Here is a 15823-nt window from a genome sequence, read left to right on the forward strand (position 1 = left end):
CCACCAAAACCCCCAAAACAAACAAAAAAACCCTTAAAAATAATTATTTCCCAGGAAGTGGCTTAGTAGTCTCTAGAAGCCAATTGCTAATTTCAGTCAAAACCTGTTGCTCAAAATAACCAGTCCAAAAAATGCATTAAAATTGGAATTAAAAAATTTTCCAAGCCTTTTTATAAGTCTAGGGCATCAGAGTGGCTTTAATTTGTGTCCTGATGGAGGAACTTTCCCTGCCACCCTTGGTGCTTTCCCCCACAGGGATTGGAATAATGGGACAAAGCAAAGCTGCTCCTGCACTCAGAGCCCTGAGCCAGGACCAAGACAGGAGGCTCAGGAAATAACAACAGCCACAAGGAATGGGGAAACCTCCCCCAGAGATGGGAATGTTGGTCCAGAAACGTTGGAAAATTAAAGCTAATTAATACTCACATCAGAAACCCATTTGTGCCACTCCCAACCAGTGAGACATCCACAGACAAGCCAACTAGGCAGATAAAAATGACATTTTATTTTGTGAAGAACACTTGAAAAATAAAGATGAAAGCTCTTCCAGGCTGAATAACCATCAGAACCGACAGAGTCACCAAGACTCCGTTTTCAAAAGGTGTTTCCTCTCCCCAGCCCCGTTTTCCATGAACTCTCTCATTGTGGAATGGCCCACAAGAGTTTCAAGGAAGGAAAAAAAAAACCAAAAAGCATTTTGAGCCAACACTAGAAATAATCCAAGATTGGTTCAGTGCAGGTGCTGCTACATTACACTTGAACAAAGGCACAAAATTCCCACTTGGAATTTGCATTTCAATTTCTCCAAACTTGGTGTTCTCAGGGAGAGGCCAGAGTTATTCAAGAGGGGAAGGCTGAGCTCAGCCCAGCTCTCCAGCAGGAACCAGAGGAACTGAAGGGACAGCGAACAAATCCAACGGGCTGGAACCATGTGGGAACACAAACCTTTGGAATCAGCACCTCTGATCCCTGCTGTAAAGCCAGGCTCCCAAGAACACCTGACATGGAAAGAAGGCGACACAAATGAAGATGGGAAAACCTCCACTGCCCCTTCCACAGGCAGAAAATGTATTCATGAAACTCGGATTTCAGGATCCAAGTCAGTGAGGACATTAAACAGCTCCTTCTGCAGAGCATCAGCCCCAAAAAGCACAGGAGCACCTGCTGAATTCTAAAGATATGCACAGAAATAAATAATAATTGTGTGTTTCATGGTGCTTTTCACTTCTTTTGTTTTGCTGCTAGCAGAGTGTCAGTTTTTATCTTTTTGCTGTCTGAAATACCAGAGTAGTGTTAACCTATAAAAGGTACATGAAAAATCTAAATCTCACATGACCCAAAATTTGAGAAATTTTCTCAACTGGCAGCTCCTCTTACATACAGCAAATAGGTCCAATATTTACTGCAGCCCCCAAAAGCAAACTTGTGTTTTGTCCTGTCATTGCCACAGATTTAACTCAGGATAATCAGGCTCACTTTGGAGTTAATACTTCAGAGCCTTTGACCTGGAGCTCAGTGAGCTGCTCAAAGTCAGCTCAGGACACCAAGAGAAACTGGTTCTCCAATGTAACAGTATCAGAACAGCTGGAAAGATGGGAAATGAGGGAAACTCCTCTGAAGAGGAGCACTGAAAATAAATGCAAGCCTTTTTCCTGAGTAAAACCCACTGAAGCTCAAACATTGGATCTGTCCATTTTTTCCAACCGCTTTGCCTGTTAATGAAGTTCAGGGACAACAAAAATACCCTAGAAATTGCAAAATGAAGTTTATGGGCAACAAAACAGGCCCCAGAAACTTCAAAATCTAAGATTACGTCCCTGTTGTTCCACATCAAAAGATGTCTCCGGGTTTTACATCTTGACAGATCCTGGACTTGTTCTTTTTAAGCCAATTTCCTGCACTCTGCTCAGAGATTTCCACACTGCCTTCATTCTTAGGGCTGACTCCAGCTCTTACAGACTTAGGTTTAGAGATAAAGAGAGAAAAGCAAATTCTGGTATCAACAGCAGCTTCAGTGATCAGAGATGGGAAACAATTCTAAAAAGAGATGATTATGACTGCATTAGATCTCAGTAGTGATGGTGCAGAAGGGTCAGATCTGACCCAACAAAGCATTTTGGGTGGTTAAAAAAGAGTCACTGAGGGGTTATACAATATATTAATCCTTTTCCTCCTCTATAAAGTGCATTTACTCAGCCTGAGAGTAAGTACCACACTGAGAAAGGGACCCTTAAAGCACTTCCCCAAGAGAGAGCAGAAGAAAATCAGCGTTATCCTGAATCCTACAGCCAGTTTGTGCCTCAGGGATCCTTGAAGACCCTTTGGGAGAGCCCCTCTTGCTGCTGGAGCTGCAGGCCAGGTTAGCACAGGGTGGTGTGGGCAGAGCAGCTCCTGGTGCTATCTGAAAACGCCCACGTTGATGGAAAGAGCCACTTCCGGCTTGCGGGGCTTCGTGGGGAGCTTCTCCTCAGGGAACAGCGGATCCTGGGCACGCTCCTGGCGGCTGGAAAACACAAACAACCTGGGTAAAGCTCAGTGCTGGGCCTCAGCAGGGTGAGCCTGGCCTTACTCTGAGCTCCAGGGAGCTGTGAAAACAGCCAGAGCCAGGCCAGGCCAGCCAAGGGTTCATTTTCATCCTCACAGTGTGCTCCAGGAGGGAAAACCACGAGGCTCAGTGAGGAACACTGAGAGCCAGGAGTTTGAATTCTGCAAGTGCTCCCTGCAGGATTAGTGGAATTGGGTGCTCTGACAGCACCCAGCTACCACTGGCCTCCAAAATTATCCAATTAGGCTGAATCATGTCACCATGATATTTTCTGAAAAATCCCTTTGCCAGGATTTTTCTCCTGAGAAGCCTCAGAGGAAAAGAAAAACAATGATTATCTGCTGCTGTGGAATGCAACAGGTGCATCTGTGATTGGTCCATGCTGGTTGTTTCTAATTAATGGCCAATCACAGTCAGCTGGCTTGCACTCTGAGAGTCATGAGCTTTTGTTATTCATTCCTTTCTATTCTTAGCTAGCCTTCTAATGAAACATCTTCAAATTTCTTTATAAGTCATCATTTTCATATAACATCATATAATTTTCATATGACATGAGAGATATGAGAGATATGACATGAGAGATATGAGAGATATGGGGAGATATGAGAGATATGAGAGATATGAGAGATATGAGAGATATGAATTGAGATATGAGAATATGAGAAGATATAGAGATATAGAGATATGAGAGATATGAGAGTATGAGATATGAGAGATATGAGAGATATGAGATGAGATATGAGATGAGATGAGATGAGATATGAGATATGAGATGAGATATGAGATGAGATATGAGATATGAGATATGAGATATGATATATGAGATATGAGATGAGATATATGAGATATATGAATGATTATATGAGATTATGAGAGTGATATGAGAGTGAGATATGAGAATGATATGAGAATATGAGATGGTGGAATGAGATGGTGATATGAGAGGTGATATGAGAGGTGATATGAGAGGTGATATGAGAGGTGATATGAGAGGTGAGATACATGAAACATGGACTCAAGATTCTCATCTCTTCCCTTGTCCTGGGGCCCCTGCAAACAGCACCACAGAATCATGGAATGGTTTGGATTTCAGGGGACCTTAAGGACCACCCAGTGCCACCCCCTGCCATGGGCAGGGACACCTTTCACTGTCTCAATTGCTCCAAACCCCACCCAACCTGGCTGTGGGCACTTCCAAGGATGGGGCAGCCACAGCCCCTCTGAAAAGCAGCAAACACTTGGCATATTTCTAAAGAAAAATGAAACTAAATGCTCACTTACCTTTTCCTCTTTTCCAGAGCCAGCTGTCTTTGTTTCTCCTTCCCAATGTCATCCCTGACAGTGCTGAAGTCCTTGGTGTCATCAAGGAGAAGGTTCTGTTATAAAAAAGGATTGGAGAGATCAAAGTCAGAAGGTAAAACTATTTCCCAGCTGACACAATAAATTCCCAGATTGTTTCTTTTGACTAGTTTTGCACTGATTAATTTCAAGCTCATTAGAATTGCAATGGTTTGTGTTGGAAGGGATTTAAGGATGATCCAGTCCCATCTCTGCCATGGGCAGGGACACCTTCCATTATCCCAGGGTGCTCCAAGCCCCATCCAACCTGGACAGGAACAGTTCCAGGGTTGGATTTCTTTCAATAGGCTAAAACAGCAGGACAGGATATCACATTTTTCTCCTGCTGCTCTAAAACCCAGCCAGAATGTTCTTTCTTTCTAACTAAGCCTGATTGCCAGCTGAGAGCTCAATGCTGGGTAATTCCTTTTCACACCATGAAATAGAACTGTCATAGTTCAGTAATCCATAAGATGTAACAGTTTGTGTCTGTAATGTGATTTTGAAAGGGCACTTCCTTGGATTTATTCAGAATTAAAAAAAAAAAAAAAGTCAAAAAAAGAGGGCAAGAAAAAAGATCCAGGAGAAAAAGGAAAAGGAGCAAGAGCAAGAAATTTCCTATCAGCAGAATGAAGTGTCCAAACCCACATCCCAGTACTCCCAGAAATGCAGCAGGATGAGAGAAAACCAGGAAGAAATAAAGACACAGCAAAGGGGACACTGCCTGAAGCTGATCCTCGTGCAACAACTAAATCCAGGGAAATTTACCTTCACCCCAATGATGTCTCCATCCTTCAGGTGGTAAGGTGCTGACTGCAAACTCGCCTGCTTTTTCCTCCTTTTCCTCTTGGAGATTTGCTGTGTCTGAACAAAATCAAAGCAGAAGAGTTTGGAATTCTCCTTAAATTCAATCCCTAAGGAACTGCAGCCCAAACCAACACTCCTTTCCAACAACTGTTGGATTCTGTCACTCCAGCTCTTACCCAGCTAGATATTGGCAGCCACTCAAATCTCTCAGGGAAGTATTTGGCTATTTCAATTTTATCTGCAGGGAGACAATAATGAGAAGCCACTCTCTGCCTCAGAGCCCAGGTTGTGCATTCCTTGGAGATATCCCACACCAAATCCCGGGAGCTGGAGTAGTCCCTCTCTCCTGGTATTCCCATCTGGACTCGCAGCAGCAGCTCGTGGGGGCTGGCAGCAGGATGAGAGAATGGAAATTCTTGTCAGCCATGCTTTCAGAATTCCCAGCTTTCCTCCCACTCCTGCCCTCCCTCACTTTGTTTGTGGAAAACAATAAACAACTTCCAAGGTTTTCCCACATCCTGAGAGCCCTGAAGTCAAAAGCTGCTCAGTGAAGGCTTCCCTCAAATGCAGAGCTGTAAGAAACAAGAGAAAGAACTTGAGCTCTTACCCCAAATTCTCTTCTTCTTGCAAGGGTTCTATGCAGATTTCCACTCTGGCACCCAGCCTGTAGTCACTGAAAACAGAGCAGAGATTGTCTACATGGCTCTGGAGCCGGGCTGGGAGAGCTGGGGGTGCTCACCTGGAGAGGAGAAGGCTCCAGGGAGAGCTCAGAGTCCCTTGCAGGGCCTGAAGGGGCTCCAGGAGAGCTGGAGAGGGGCTTGGGACAGGGATGGTTGGGATATTGGGAAAAATTCCTCCCTGTGAGGGCAGTGAGGCCCTGGCACAGGGTGCCCAGAGCAGCTGTGGCTGTCCCCAGATCCCTGCAAGTCTCCAAGGCCAGTTTGGACACTGGGGCTGGGAACAACCTGGGACTATGCAAAGTGTCCCTGCCCAGGGGACTGCTGATCTTTAAGATCATTTCCAACCCAGACTGAGCTGATGAATCTCCCCCAGTCCATCCCACATCCAGCCTGTTGCACATTCCCCAGGGAACCCACCTGAGCCTCCTCTTGTTGTCCCGCAGGAGCTTCCCGGGGCCTTTGCTGTCCACTGTCCAAGCTCTGAGGAACGAGGGCAGGGGCACAACCTGCTCCTGGCAGCAGGGCAAGGTCAGAGCCTGAAAACCAGAAATACTTGCTCAATAATTTTTCTGGAAAAACAGAAAACCACTGGATTAGCTTCCAAAAAAGAGGGCAAGGTATTGAGATTTATTCCACACCAGCTGTTGCTTGTGGCCATGAGCAAAATACTCACTTTTCAACCCCAAAGGGAGTTGGGATTTCCCTCCCTCTCAACAATTCTCAACTCAACTTCCATTTCCAAAGTACCCAATTATTTTTTTTTAACCAGAATTTGAACAACTGGGAGGGAATGAGGCTGTTGCAGTGGTTGCCCCAGTCTCCAGCCAAGTGTTGAGCTCCTCTAAGCCCTTCCCAAGGACACAGCACTTCCCATGCTCAGCCAGTTCTCCTTGATCAAGCTGCAAACAGTTCTCCATAGCAGTAGCCTGGCAGAGGCCAAAACTGAAGTCACACCCAAAAAATAAGTGTTGGTATGGAGCAGAATCAGGTGAGAGACCCTTCCCCATGCAGTTCAACTAGATCAATCACTGCTTAAACCACACAGAGCCTTTTGTAGGTCTGGGTGCTACATTTTTGTGAGTTTGGGGTGGGTTTTGGGTTTATTTTTTTTTCTTTTGGGGTGTTTTGCTTGGTTTGGTTTTTAGTGTATTAAAACCATACAAAGGTGTTTTGATTTCTGGCCAAACAAAATGAGCCAGACCTTCCTGGCTGGCAAACCTGTGCACCCCAAAGCAATTCTTCATTCATCAGATTCCACATACAGAAATTAAAAACCAAAAGGATGCAAGAAACTAATACAGGAACAATGTGGAAATGGCAAAGTGGTTTTTTAGGAGGTGCTTGCTCCGTGTGTGTGCTTCCCATGGAGAGGTTTTACACTGAAATAAAGACAAAAGCTGCCAGGCAGAGCTTCAGCTGATGTGCAACGAGGCTCCTGCAGGCCAGGCCAGGTGACAGGGAGCATGGGGACAGCAGGGACACTAAGGAAGTGTCTGAGCTACGTGCTCCAGCTGCCTCTTGGTACTTACCAGTGGCCATGGCATAAACACCATGGCACAACAGACTGGAGACAGGGGAAAAGGAAATAGAAAAGAGCTGTTAATAGAGCTCGAGGCACCACAGCGCTGCTGCACAGTCCCACACAGGAGAACATCTAACCTGCATCTTCAGATCTTCCAGAGAGGCCTCTCCTGCTATCTCTATCCTGCCAGCATAACACAGATCCAGGCCTGGGTGGGTGGCTTCTGGTGGAGCTTTGGAGGAGGAAGAAACAAATAATGGAAGAGTCAATGTGATTTGTATGGTCCTGAGAGATAACAGCCACTGCATGGTCACATTTCACTTAGAGAAGGAGTCTGGAATCCACTTGGCATATCCAGGAATCTCAGACTGGTGTGAGTTAGAAGGGACCTTAAAGGTGTCCTCATTCCAACCCCCTGCCATGGCCACATCCAGCACACAAAATACACCCCAATAATTTCCAAACAGTTCCCATACAGATCCTATACTGCAAATTTCAGAGCTAGGAGCAGTTATTGCCACTGATAAATAGTGTTAGTTACTGGGCAAACCTACTTCAAGCAAAACTAAATTGCTCTTAGTTCCCCTACTGGAATCAGCAGGGGAGAAAGTGAAACTCAGGAAAGGTTTGAGGCAGGAGAAAAATGCAAAAGAAACTTCTGCAAAGGGAGGGATCCTGCCCTGCAGCACAATTCAGCACCAGAGGAATATTACTTTTAATAAATAATGAAAAAATCAATTTCTTCCACATTTTCCAATTCTCTATTTCCACTTCATTTTCTCCTTCCTTCTCAACCCTCATTTGATTTTGCTGCCTTGGCTGGTATTGGATTTGACCTTTAAGAGCAAACACAGTTAAAACACTGCATTTAAGATCTTTGATACTATTCAATCTTTACCCATCCTTCCTTTTACAGCTTCCCAAAAAGCAACACAGCCTGAAGGGAATTCATTGTGCCTTCAGGAGTCTGGCATTTGAAGCCAATCACATCTGTGCTCATGAAGGAGTTGCTTTACACTGCTGCCACTGCCTAACATTCCAATCTATGTTAGAATTTTCTGAGACTCAATCTATTTAGGAATTTTTTGAGACTGACAAATAAAGAGCCCCTACTACAAAATTTAGTGGTGTTTTGAGCCAATCCATCTGAGGAACATCCCTACAAGAGGATTAGCCAGCATTTATGTCCAAAACTGCATCTGTCTCCTGAGTGGTCCTTTCACCATAACCTTGATGCAATTCATGCAGCCCTTCCCATGTTTCAGAAGGGTTTTAAGGCCTTGGATTAAAATTTGGGTTTGATGATTCCTTTCAAAGCCTGGCCAAGCTCACCTGCTGCAGCAGACACCTGCAAAGCCTCCATCTTCCAGGTGATCCCATTCACCTGCTCTTGTGCATTCTCTCCATGTTTCTTATGGCTTGAAGGCTTCAGCCACCAGATGGGGATTTTCAGGAAACCCTGGAACAGAAAATACCAGGTGGCTCCTCAAGTTTGGTGTGCAGACAAGGTGAAATTTCACCTTTAGCACAGGAAGAGAGAAAAGATTTGTTTAAAACTTAAGCTTTTGGAATGGGCTGCCCAGGGTGGAGTCAGCACTCCTGAAGTGTCCAAAGAATGTGTGGATGTGGCAGCTGGGGGTGTGATTCAGTGGGGAAAAAGGTGGTGGTGCAAAAATAATAATGCCACAATTTTGAGTGACAATCTGTCCAGGGCCAGCTTGGACAGGGCTTGGAGCAGCCTGGGATTGTGGGAAGTGTCCCTGCCATGGCAGGGTGGCACTGGATGGGCTTTAAGGTCCCTCCCAACCCAAACCACTGTGGGATTCCAAGTCTCCAGACACTGCCCACTCTCCTTTTACCTTTTCTGGAAGCTTTCCTTCAGTTATAACCAAAGTGTCTCCTCTGCAAACGTTGAGCTCCTTCAGGGTGGCATTCTGCAGGAAGAGAAAGCACAGGATCCCTGTCAGCCCACAGCTGCCTTCCCCCCAGGGAGCACAGAACCAGGGGTTAAAACAGGCTCCTCTTACTTCCTCACTTAGTGCTTCCCCTGCCTCGTAGCACCAGTCAATCCTTCTCAAATGCCAGTTGTCACCTACCAAAACCAAAAAAGATACACACAGAAAACTAACCAGTCAATAAAACCAGTGTGGAAAAATGTTCTAAAACTCTTAACAAGTGTCAAGGGTCCTTTTTCTTTTGTTCTTTATTTTTATTTGCTTTTTAAACACAAATAAATTATCACTTTCATATTCCCCAGATCTTTTGCTGTATGAAAATAATCTTTTATTTGCACAGATCTCCCTTCCTCACCTATCTAATTATTTTCCCTGGTTTCAGAGGAAAGAAAGAATTCCCATGTGTCAAATTATCATTTCAATCTACAGCAAGCTCTTTAAAATAAAAACAGTATTTTTATTAAAAATAGAAAAACTTTAAAACATATATATATAAATATATTATATAAAAAATATATATAATATATAAAACATATATAAAATATTAAATATATACATATATATACACACATATATATACATATATACATATATACATATACATATTCCCCTCCTCCCATTACAAGGACACAGATCATTGAAAAAACTTACACAATTTATGGCAGGAAAAGCTGTCTTTTAAACATTTAAAATTCCTTTAAAAAGTATGTAAATAACAACACAACTAACCTGATAATCCTGATTTCTCCAGCATTAAACTGAGACACTGAAAGAAGAAACACAGGATGAGAGTTGTGTCAATGCTGAGGCTGAAAACTAGATTTTTCAGTAAACCTATGTTAGAATTTTCTGACTTAGAGAGTGACTGATTGCTGGTCAATTCTTAAAACAATATAATTAGATAGACAAGATGTATTTGGGCTACATATTAAACCCTTCATGGATGAGATAGTTTTCAGGCAAAAATTTCACCACATCAGCTGAGCCAGCTTTCCCAAGCTGGTAAAAAATTAAACTTGTGCTGTCAGTTTGTGCCTTTACTTGAACAAATTCTGCCCCAGAGTTTTCAGATGCGCTTTTAAAAAAATTAAATAAATAATTAAAGCTGCAAATTCAACACTGGACTGGTAGCACCAGAGTTTCCTTCACTGTGTGCATGGCTCTTCCCAACCCCTCTGCCTCCAGGCCTGTGCAAGGAATGCTGTCCAGGAGCTTGGGAGCAGCCAGCCTTACCTCTCTGACAGAGGCAGTCTCCTCCACAACAATCTCCATCTCAGGGCTGCAGCTTTGGTCACTCCCAACCATGAAGTACAGGAAGAGCTGAAAATCCAAAAGCAAACCATCAGAATAAATAAGGAAGTGTAAGAATAATTCCAGTGGCAAGAATGTAATCAAAAATGACATTTACGCTAAAAGGGAACAAAAAGCAAAGATAGTTGAGTTATGGCCATCATCAGATCCTCATTAGCCACCCCTGGTCTCTAGAAATGCACAACCACTCCTTCCCCTGCACATCAAGGCCAGGTTGGACAGGATTTGGAACATCCTGGGACAGTGCAAGGTGTCCCTGCCCATGGCAGGGCGTGGAATTGCCTGAGTTTCAAGGTCCCTTCCAACCCAAACCATTCTGGGATCCTGGGATATTTACAACTTGCATGTTCCAAGAGCAATATCCCTCCTTTTTTGCCTTTATTCTCTTTAGGAGAGTCCCTGCACCAGGCTCCTCCCATCCCACACTGCTGTACCTGAGTGGAAGTTGGAGCTTTCCCACGGCACAGCCCCAGCAAGCTTCCCATCTTCAGCTCTGCTTCCTTGACTGTGTAATCCTCAGGCACTTCAGGGAAGACAAATAAAAACATCAATTTTATCATCCTCAGAGCAAGCTAAAACCCTTCAGTGCTCTCTGGAGAGCTTGCTCAGCCCTGACAGCAGATCTGGGAGAGCCCTATGAGGAGAACAAAGGCATGGAGATCTCCCAGAGTTCCTCAGGAGCACAGGTGGATTAGGGATGTAAGCAATAAAACCAAGATGAACATTTCAGTTTAACCCCTATCTTTGTATTGGTACTGTTAATTAATGTTAAAACTGGGCAAAAAAAAAAAAAAAAAACCAAACCCACAACTGGTTCAGTTAAGCCTGGGAATCAGTGGAGTTATGTATAGGTAACTTCTCCCAGGGAAGGACAAACAGAGACCTCCCCAGTGAATTTCTTACAGAACAGTGATTCAATGAATCAATTTACCTGGAGACAGGAGTTTCCCATTGCCACTAACAGGTCTAAGACAGCTCTCGTTTGCTGCAGCAAAAAGGGCAGGAAAGAGAGAAGTATTAAGTAATTCAAATGGGAATAAAATAGGAATTTGGCTCAGAATTTCAGACAAGTAACACCTTTAAGATTAATTACAACAGCTTTATCTTAGAGGTCTCCCTCAGTGACATCAAAAATAACTGGAGAGAGACTCCTCAAGACTCCAGCAACAGTCTCAGCTTTTATTCTTTCACTGAAAGAAAAATTCCACCACTAAACCCAGTCAAAAGCCAGTAAATTATAGCATTATCAGATTGATAAAGCAGCTGAACACTTACCCAGCTCCTCCTCCAGCTGAAGCTCCCTGATGGCTTTCATTTTGATATCTGCCATCACCTAACAGACAGGGACATGAAATGGGATATGAACACCTCCAGCCTGGAATGCCACCAACACCCCTGCTTGCTCAAGTGCCAGTGCACAAAGATAATCCTTCCCCTCTCTTTCAGCTCTGGTTCTGACACCATCTCAAACTTCCATTTACAGGGTGGCCCAAAGAGAAAAGTGTTTGACCCTAAAACACTGCACTGGTTTTAAGCTACCTGCAAATACCCCAGGCATTGTAACTCTGAGCTCAAACACTAATTTCAGCAGGGAAAGGCTTCATCCCTGAGGCAACATGGAATGAGCTGGGCCAAGTGCAGGGGCCAAGCTGTTCAGGAAAGCAGAGTCCTTACTTGCTGTAGTGTGTTCTTAAGTTTGTTAGTATGCTCCCCTATTTTCTGTATTAAATGGTTTCTTCCTTTCCCAGGACTTCCTGCTGCTACCCTGTCAGTTAGGTTGCTATGGAAACCTCGCTGTTCTTAGTTGCCGAAATGAAACTGCTCTTCTCCTAATTTCTCTTATAACGTGAAAGTTGTCTCCTCCTTGGGTCCAGTCAATCACCCCTTTTCTCCTCCCAGGTTTCGAGAATTTTCTTTTCTCTGGGAGTTATGGTTGGCTGTAGCCCGGAGCCCCTCCCATGATTTATAACAGTTGGTTACTTTGGTATATCAATTATGTTTCGCACCTCCAAATATGTATTTCTATTGGTTAGCCAGGTTTCCCTGCCTTCTTCCCCCCTTTTCCCTTAAAACCCTCTCCTGCCCTTGTTCGGGGTCATTTGCTGGGTGTTTCCCCTCTTTGTTGGTTCTTCTGTAATAAACCGACAGTTTACCCCCAGCAAGTGGTCGCCTCCTGATTCGTCTCTCACCGCGCTGCTCCGAGCTATCCCCCAGCTCAGCCCGAGGCCAAGACGCCGAGGGGGGCTGTTTTCTGATGCGCAGGGGCCCTGGCCTTCGCCCCTCACCAGATAGCCGGATTCCAGGGCCGTTCACGCCCCCGCGCACTTACTGTTTCAATAGTGGCAGTGATTTTAACGTGTTTCTGCTCCTCTTCCCCCCCACAGAAGTTTTTCACTTGGAGCCAGCTGATGTCATAGGTGAAGGCAGTCAAATTCCCACTTGCCACGCTGACAAAGCTGTGGGAATCAGCAGTGCAAAGACAGTCAGAGACAGGAAAACTAAACATTAGCAGGGCTACATCACTCTCCAGCACAGCTCTCAATAAACCAATGGTGCCAAAGCTGTTCAAAGTGATGGCATCTCACACAGCAGAGGCCTCAGGGAGCACAGAGTGTCATGAGAGCACAAATTTCCCTCTGGCAACTTTGGATTCACTGAGCATGCGTTGTTCCCCCTTTACAAGGGTAAATCAAAGGTTGTGACTGGTGCTGCATTTTGAGGGCAAGAAAACCTAACAGCTGACGAATAACCGGTCTCCAAAACTTAAGATGAAATTATATTTATAAGGTCAAAGTGATAATTAGTTGCGAGAATATATGCTGTTAGGATAACTTGAACTAAAATTGGAATTTGGTTTTGCCAAAATTGCTTTTTTGTTTCATTACCATCATAATCAAAAACGTTACCTCTGGTCATGGCTGTCTAAGATGAGCACAGAGCACCCGTCCCTGAGCCCGACACTTCGGACTGTTTCCTTCATGTCCTCCTCATGGAAAACCTCCCAGTTCTTGGCTTCTGGGTCTGCTCCTGAGGTGTTTTTGAGGATGATGCCCCCGGCTGGAGCCAGGGCAGAGTGCAGCTGCCCCAGGCTGGTGCTGCAGGAGCAGACGTGCTGGGCCTCGCTGAAGTGCTGCCCCTTGCCGCCCTCGTTGTGCTCGGCCAAGCGAAGCACGTTCAGCACCACGGGCTCGTGCTCGGGGCCCGTCAGCACCTTCGTGCCTCCAACCTGAGGGAAAGCAGCAAGGAAATGACAGCTGTGGATTTCTCCAGAAAATACAGAAGAGACTGTGTGGGATCTCAGGATCTCAGTCCTGAGGTGCCGAGCCACCGAGACCACCCTTGGGGGGCTCGGGAGCCCTGGAATGTTCCAGAAGTGTCTGGTGGCTGGACTTTGGTCCTACACAGGAGACGACACCTGTATGAGGATAGGAGGGTTTCACCGGGGTGAATGGTGAAGGGATTGGTTAATTAGAGGGTGAGACACAGGGTTTAAGATTTATGTACAGGGGGGTTTGGAGGAGTAAGATGGAGGAATTGGGGCGTGTCCTGTCCTTCTTCTTCTTCTTCTTCTCCTCCATCTTCTTTAGTGATGGTGGCACTTTTAGATTGGTTATTACTGAAAGTGCACCGAGTAATAAGAATAAATGGTATTGGAGAAAAATGATAAATATTGTACACGTAACAATGGGTATAAAGATAGGTGGCTGTACAGAAGGCAGCACAGTGTGCTCATGGCTGACTGCTGAGCAGATCTCTGTTTGGCTGAAAGAAAATCTTTTAGATAAACAATTAATAAACATAAAAACCGAAAGAAGAACTGAAGCCTCTTCTCATCCTTCGATACGCGGGCTGCCCCAAGGCCACTTCGGGCCTTTCCAGGCCCTTCAAACAACAGCCACAGAAAACCCAACAAGACTGGGCAGGGAGAAAATTGAGACCAAAGTGGAGACACTCCCCATTCAAACCAACCTCCTCGGAGCAAATTTGTACTGAACAAACAACTAGAGTAACCCATGGATGTTGGGAGAGAAAGAAAAATGTTATCCAGAGAAGCTGTGGCTGCCCCTGGATCCCTGCAAGTGCCCCTGGATCCCTGGCCAAGGCTTGAAGCAGCCTGGGATAGTGGAAAGTGTCCCTGTCCATGGCAGGGGGTGGAATGAGATCCTTAAGTGGCTTCCCAAACCATTCCATGGTAAGCAACTGGGAAACCAGTGGACACTTGGCAAAATCTAGGACACAGGAATTTAGCCCCTCAGGACATTAAAGAATTACTCAAATGTGACTGAACATTGTGATTTTACATTTTAAAAGCTTAATCTTTCTGATATTCAACCTAAGCTCCTCGCTGAAGAAAATTTAATGACACAAAAGCTGCAATAGAATAAAACTACACCAAAAATAAAACCAAGACAAAACCAACTCTGTTACTACATGTTTGGGTGGTTTTGTTTAGTTTGGGGTCTTTTTTTTTTTGAGAAAGTCAGTATCAACTGGATATTTTTACAATAAAAGTAATTAAAAGTAGCATTTTATTCCACTATAGAGACAGAATAAAATGCTGATAGACAGAATAAAATGCTGAGCTTCACAACCACTTCCAGGTTAAGCAGAAACCTTAATATTAAAAGGAAGATGGAAAACTATAAAAGCAGCACAGGATTTCCAGGAGACTTTGCACAGTCTTATCTCTTCAGAGCTGACAAGGAAGGAAGTGCTTGGTTCCTTTACCTCTTTCCCATTCCAGACAAAGATGTCTGCTCCATCAGCCAGCCCAATGCCATCCAGGGTCAGCTCATCTCCTAAAAAATAGGAGAAAATCATCAAGTTCTTGCTCCCCACGAAACAGACAAACAGGGTCAGCAAGTTTTTAAAAATCACTACACTTAAACTGTACAAGCATGGGGAGGAATATTTAGAGCAGCTCTGAGTGTCTCTGTATTTTGATGTCAACACTGTAGAGAGTTGGGTTATGTTCTGGTTCCACAGTGATTTTCTGAAGCTGACCACAGAGAACATAACATTTGAAAGTTACTGAGTAAGTTGTAAAAACTGACACTTAGAATTGCCTAACAAAGCAAAGCTGGAGACAAGAATGACAGTTTGAAAAACTGATGTACCATTAATAAATTAATGAACTCTTCATGTGAGCATTTCCCTTTACAAAATTCCTACTTCAGCTGGAGTCTAACCTACATTTTCCTTTGATGTCACCCTGGCTCCTCTCTTCTATCCTCTCCTCCACCTATTAGGCCAATCCTATGAAAGCAAACATTCACAAGCAAATCAAGGGCAAGACACAGACTGATACATTCTTGTCAGCAAACGTGCTTAAGATCTGCATTTCACAACCAAGATTTCACAGCAAAGTCTTAAAATCATTCATTCCACTAACAAGAGTGAAACAAGTAAATTAAATAATTAAACATGAGTTTGAGCTGGGAAGAGTGTTCAGTAATACACATCTCCAGGATGGTTTACAGATGAAATCTTTGATGGCTGCAGGAATTAAAATTCAGCAATAGCATGGAGGCCTGGCATGCAGTGCTCTTACCATCAAGCACCTGGTACAGGTGTAATCCTGCTGGTAAAGGCTTGGCCATGCTGAGAACCATGTCCCCTTCCCAAGACTCCAACATCTAATTGGGAAATATAACCAGAAAAATTA

The 15823-nt window shown here is 44.3% G+C and overlaps 1 protein-coding gene across 2 annotated transcripts in view; it reads right to left on the reverse strand.

Moving 5' to 3' along the window:
* Positions 1-482: 482 nt before the first annotated feature.
* USP40 (ubiquitin specific peptidase 40) overlaps positions 483-15823 on the reverse strand; it is a 28557-nt gene continuing 13216 nt past the window's right edge. The window contains exons 14-32 of one of the 2 annotated variants that reach the window (XM_064718275.1): positions 15710-15794; positions 14887-14957; positions 13065-13384; positions 12488-12614; positions 11434-11491; positions 11090-11143; positions 10593-10681; positions 10081-10167; positions 9577-9613; positions 8920-8984; positions 8752-8826; positions 8225-8351; positions 7030-7124; positions 5788-5906; positions 5298-5363; positions 4867-5077; positions 4652-4747; positions 3827-3921; positions 483-2503 (exon numbers count right to left, since the gene is read on the reverse strand). In XM_064718275.1, coding sequence (XP_064574345.1) covers positions 2398-2503; positions 3827-3921; positions 4652-4747; positions 4867-5077; positions 5298-5363; positions 5788-5906; positions 7030-7124; positions 8225-8351; positions 8752-8826; positions 8920-8984; positions 9577-9613; positions 10081-10167; positions 10593-10681; positions 11090-11143; positions 11434-11491; positions 12488-12614; positions 13065-13384; positions 14887-14957; positions 15710-15794 — 1983 coding nt within the window. In that variant the 3' untranslated portion in view covers positions 483-2397. Of the gene's footprint in view, positions 2504-3826; positions 3922-4651; positions 4748-4866; positions 5078-5297; positions 5364-5787; positions 5907-7029; positions 7125-8224; positions 8352-8751; positions 8985-9576; positions 9614-10080; positions 10168-10592; positions 10682-11089; positions 11144-11433; positions 11492-12487; positions 12615-13064; positions 13385-14886; positions 14958-15709; positions 15795-15823 lie in introns of both variants that reach the window. The other variant, XM_064718274.1, reaches the window with a different exon arrangement.

The sequence above is a fragment of the Zonotrichia leucophrys genome, chromosome 7 (genome assembly GCF_028769735.1).
Source record: "Zonotrichia leucophrys gambelii isolate GWCS_2022_RI chromosome 7, RI_Zleu_2.0, whole genome shotgun sequence".
NCBI classification, from domain to species: Eukaryota; Metazoa; Chordata; class Aves; order Passeriformes; family Passerellidae; genus Zonotrichia; species Zonotrichia leucophrys.